Genomic DNA, 4,675 nt, shown 5'->3' with positions numbered 1-4,675 from the left:
TTATTCTGATTTGCTTAATTAATAACCTCATAATCATATTTTATCTTTTAAATACATAAATGAATCTCTTAAATACGTAAACTGATTTGCTTAATTAATAACCTCATAATCATATTTAATCTTTTAAATACATAAAATGAATGAATCTCTTAAATGCGTAAACTGAATCTCAGATCTCTACAAATTATTAATTTATCGAATGTTAATCCATATATATTTTACCATAATTATTTAGTTTTGCTCTTGGATTACTTTATCACGTGAGACAGGAAGAGAAATTTCATCTATGCCTAAATTGCCTTCCGAAAGGATTTCACAAAATTTCAATCATAACCAAAAAACAAAAATCTGAAATCCATTTGATATTTTTAGCGTCATACAATATAGCAATACCAAAAGAATAGTGTGATTGAAAATCGAGATCCATACAAATGTTATTATTAAAATATCATATATAAACGTTAAAATCTGCTCAATTACTTTAAATGCTTGATAATTGAGATAGAAGATGTTACTATGCTAAAAATTAGCCAACTGCCAACAGATCTTTACAGAAACTGTAGTTCAACTGCAACCCATTCCTCTCCACGTAAGAGGGAGACATATACACAAAAAGCTACATCGTATGGTAATAGCAAACAAAGCTATCAAGATTTCCCAGACCAAAATCACCCTCACGGGATATGTAAACTAGGTGAGGAGTCTTCTCCTTTTCTGAGGTCTACCGTCTTTCCCTGTCAAGATATCATCATAAAGTCATATCATCATATGGATAAGATGCACATGCTATGACTATACTCACAACTTCGAAAAATTGTTTTCACATCGGCATACCATTGACGGAATGTTCCAGGACAATTTCATCCAGGATTCCAGTGATGCTGCCTTCCTGAAATTTTTTTTCCATGCATCACATTCAAAACACAGCTTTTAAAGAATAAGAAACATTGTTCAACACCAATTTATCCCATCTTAAAACATTTACAGGTGGAACAACCCAAAACTAAAAAAAAAAAAAAAGAAAAGAAAAGGTATTTAAGTATGAAAACTGTAAAGAAATTTAAGAGAGAATTTGATCCTAAAGTAATGGCATACCGCATCATAAAGTGCCCTCTCGTTGCACCAAAATTTCAAGGTAGGCACCAGCAATCTTCCTGAAATTATTTGATCAATAATACAGTCAATGCTTTTATATGCATCCAATAAGCTAATTAGTTTGAATTTGATTTCTAAAGTTAACTGCACAATCACACCAAACGAATGTGATGAATTGTAAGATTCAGCAGATACACACCTGATCTAGAACGGCTAAAACTCAAAGATTTTGATGAACCACTAAGAACTCCATCACATCTTCCAGGAGTTTCCTAAACCGTGTCAGAGAAAAATTACTAATGTAGCAAAATACATTAAAATACATTTGTGAAAGCACAATGACAAGCAAATACAATAGTTAAACAACTAGGCAGACTCAGAGATTCCTTGATGAATTACTGCTTGAACCAGGTATGTTTTGAATGACACTTTGACAAAAGTGCTCAATAACCACTAGGGAATCTTTGCCAAAACAAGAAATCTATTGAGCAAACTAAGGCCTCTAGGATTGAATGCGAAATCCAATAAATAAACAGCACCAGAGATTCGCAATACCAAATAGCCAGATAGCCAACGAAATATATGATTAATGACAAGATAACTAACATATGCTAATTTTCTTCTAGTCTTCATCTTCGACATGCAATCTTTCTCAGATATGCTACTCTCATTTGCAACAACATGCTCCTTCTCATTATCTGCAGCACCATGGTGATCCTGGGACCTTTTTCCTTCATCTATTGTTTGATCCATGCTGCCTTTAATTTCAGCAATTCTCCAGTCCTTGGCCTGGTTTTGAGTTCCTGATATTTCTTTAGGCTCTTTAAATCCACTGTCCCCACAATGCAAGTTATTTTTGTCCCTGGGCTCAAAATTAACAGATTCTAATTCTACTTTTTCACAGGCTGAAAGTAAAGCAGATTTTGATCTTGTTCTGTAACCCCCTGATATCGGATTTGATATCTGATTGTTTTTTTGTTTCCTTTGCAGTTTGGTACATGACCCAGGAGTTACCCTACTCTTAGTGCCCCTACTTTCGTTAGTTAAATGGCAAGCAGATAAAATTCCACCATTCAGTGAAATGATGGCATGCCCCTCAAATTGTGAGGGTGTTGAGGCCTTCTTAATGGAACAATTTACAGACCTATCTCCTGTCATGTGATATCCGTTAGTGCAGTTTCCAGAAGAAAATATCTTTTCAAAATTAAAAGGTGCAGGTGCAGGTGCAGGTGCAGGTGCAGGTGCAGGTGCAGGTGCAGGATCAGGATCAGGATCAGGATCAGGATCAGGATCAGGATCAGGTGCGGGTGCGATGGAGAAGACAGATGTACTGTCCTCAGATGATCCAGTTACATTGTCACACTTCTTGGGCAATGCAATGATTGAGGATTTAGTTTTACTGCTATTTCGTTCAGCATCCATTTCGTGTTGTGATTCATTACCCATTTCATTGCTATGCCCACCTGGAACAAACAGAAAATCCATTGAAAATATCTCATGAAGCTTTGAAGGAAGTTGCATTGTGAATTAGTTTACATGCAGTCAGGCTGTGGCACCAGCGTTTAGCAAATTAAACCCCAAAACATGTGCGGAGAGAGAGTTGTACCCATGCACTTTTCAGCATACTCCTTCCAGTAAGGAGGAAAGCCAAAAACAAAATGGTTAAATATCTGTTCAAGCAAAACCGATAGAACGTTAGCATTCATAACAATAGTGAATGGAATTAAAATGCCCATCCAGGATTATTGAAACTCGTAAAATATGCTCAACCATGTCCATGTACACAAAAAACAGCCATGAAACCAGCCGTAGAGGTCATTTCAATCTGGCAAACAAGAAGTATGAATCAACTATAACTGAACAGGCAATTCAGTGCATGCATAGATTAACTAAATGTCTTTAACACTACATAACTCCAAATTAAATTTAGTTTGCTGCTGCAATAATTTTCATGCGAAGGTGAATGCTGACCATTGTGGATTTCTCCAAATTAATCCCATCACAAATTTTTAAAAGATCAGTCAAATGCTAAGTGTTAACTTCGTGGAAAATATAAAAGTTAATGAACTTACATCAGAAGGGAAGCCATTTTCTAATGTGCGGGCTTTGTTTATAAAGCCTTTGATTAGGACACATATCCCATCAGTGGTCTCCAAAGTAAATATATCATGGCTCTTAAGTATAGGGGCAGAGGAAAAAACTCTCATACCTCGTTGTTGCCTGCAGCAAATCAGATGAATCCCTTCCATAACAAAATATACTTTTGAACACATTTTCTAAATTTTAAGTTGTAGAAAAAGCGAGTGGTAAATATATTTGCGAGAAATGGGTACTTTCCCCCAAAACAAAAGAAGCTATGGGGGATGCCGTAAATTTGAAAAAAAAAAATGTGAAAGTGTTTCTAATTATCGGTACCTATTAAGTACTAAACCGTTGATTATTCTTCACTCATGAGCTTCAGCTCATGACACGGATAATATCCAAATGATACAAAAGCCAAAACATAAAAAGCACTCTCAGAGCACAAAACCGCCAATATTTCATTAAGTTGGTTTGGCTGTTGTATATATGGTGGCTAATATCTAACCAACTGCAATGTGTGGACCTTACACATAAATTTCGAGCATATATTACTCGATCTCCGGCTTATATAAATCGACCTAACAGAATATATCTATTGACTTTCCTGCATTCCATGAGTTCAAACTTATACGACAAATGGTTAATTCAACAATACAAAAACTTCAGGCCCTCTTATGAAGTAATCAGCTTTCAGAGTGGAAAAAAAAAAACCCTTGACAGTGAATGCTACCATTGGACGATTAAGATGATTGAACACGGAAAACCACCAGAATCATTTATACACTGAACTTACTCTCGAAAAATAAACCCAGAAACAGAGAGAGCTCCACTTTGAGAGTCGTTTTCCGCCTTCAACAACCACCAATCCGACAAACATACCTGGAAACATTTCCAAAAAACACACATTTAATTTAACAACGACAATTGTGCTATGCACATAGAAAAACCTACCGTTTTCAGAAAGTGAGATTTAGGAATGGTGTTGCAGTTTTTGTTTGCGTCGGGAGTTGAAGTAGAAGCCATGGTTGGTCTCCGATTAAGTTAAGTCGAGAGCGTTTCCCCTAGAGGAAAGGGAACACTTCAACGAGTGACTTATATATTCAGGTTGGGATGTTTATTCTAAAAATATTTTTTTTTATTATTGTTTTATAAGGAAAACACTTTTCAGTCCAAATATTTGGTTTCTTTTTCGATTTGGTCTCAAATATTTTGAACTTTCCGATTTAGTCCTTAACATTCACAGATTTTGATTGGTCCTTTCGTCAAATTAACAGTTGAATATAATGGTAGACATGATAAATGACATGAAAAAAATTTCAGTTTAGTCCTAGATTTTTGGCTCATTTTCCAGTTCAGTCACAAATGTTTTGGCATTGTCAATTTAGTCCCAAATATTTACAAATTTTGATGAAGTTGGTTTTTTTGTCACGGTTAAAACTAACTATAAACATGACATATGAGAGTCATACCACTAAAATTCCCAAAACCCAAATCAGAT

At 35.4% G+C, this 4,675-nt stretch overlaps 1 protein-coding gene across 2 annotated transcripts; it reads right to left on the bottom strand.

Annotated features, from left to right (window-relative positions):
• Positions 1-406: 406 nt before the first annotated feature.
• Positions 407-4,262, bottom strand: LOC140867073 (uncharacterized). Of its 2 annotated transcripts, XM_073272145.1 has the most exons (9): positions 4,129-4,262; positions 3,971-4,056; positions 3,168-3,315; positions 2,702-2,765; positions 1,702-2,558; positions 1,295-1,367; positions 1,096-1,154; positions 835-889; positions 407-734 (listed from the first exon to the last, which is right to left on the bottom strand). In XM_073272145.1, exons 1-9 carry the CDS (start codon positions 4,198-4,200, stop codon positions 691-693), a joined length of 1,458 nt encoding a protein of 485 aa, XP_073128246.1. In that variant the 5' UTR covers positions 4,201-4,262; the 3' UTR covers positions 407-690. The 2 variants fall into 2 exon arrangements, with proteins under 2 accessions (XP_073128246.1, XP_073128247.1); XM_073272146.1 differs by lacking the exon at positions 3,168-3,315.
• Between the last annotated feature and the right edge of the window lie 413 nt (positions 4,263-4,675).

The sequence above is a fragment of the Henckelia pumila genome, chromosome 4, assembly GCF_033568475.1.
Source record: "Henckelia pumila isolate YLH828 chromosome 4, ASM3356847v2, whole genome shotgun sequence".
Lineage (NCBI taxonomy): Eukaryota > Viridiplantae > Streptophyta > Magnoliopsida > Lamiales > Gesneriaceae > Henckelia > Henckelia pumila.
Note: the sequence above shows the minus strand (reverse complement) of the source record. Positions and strands in the feature narration are given on the sequence as shown.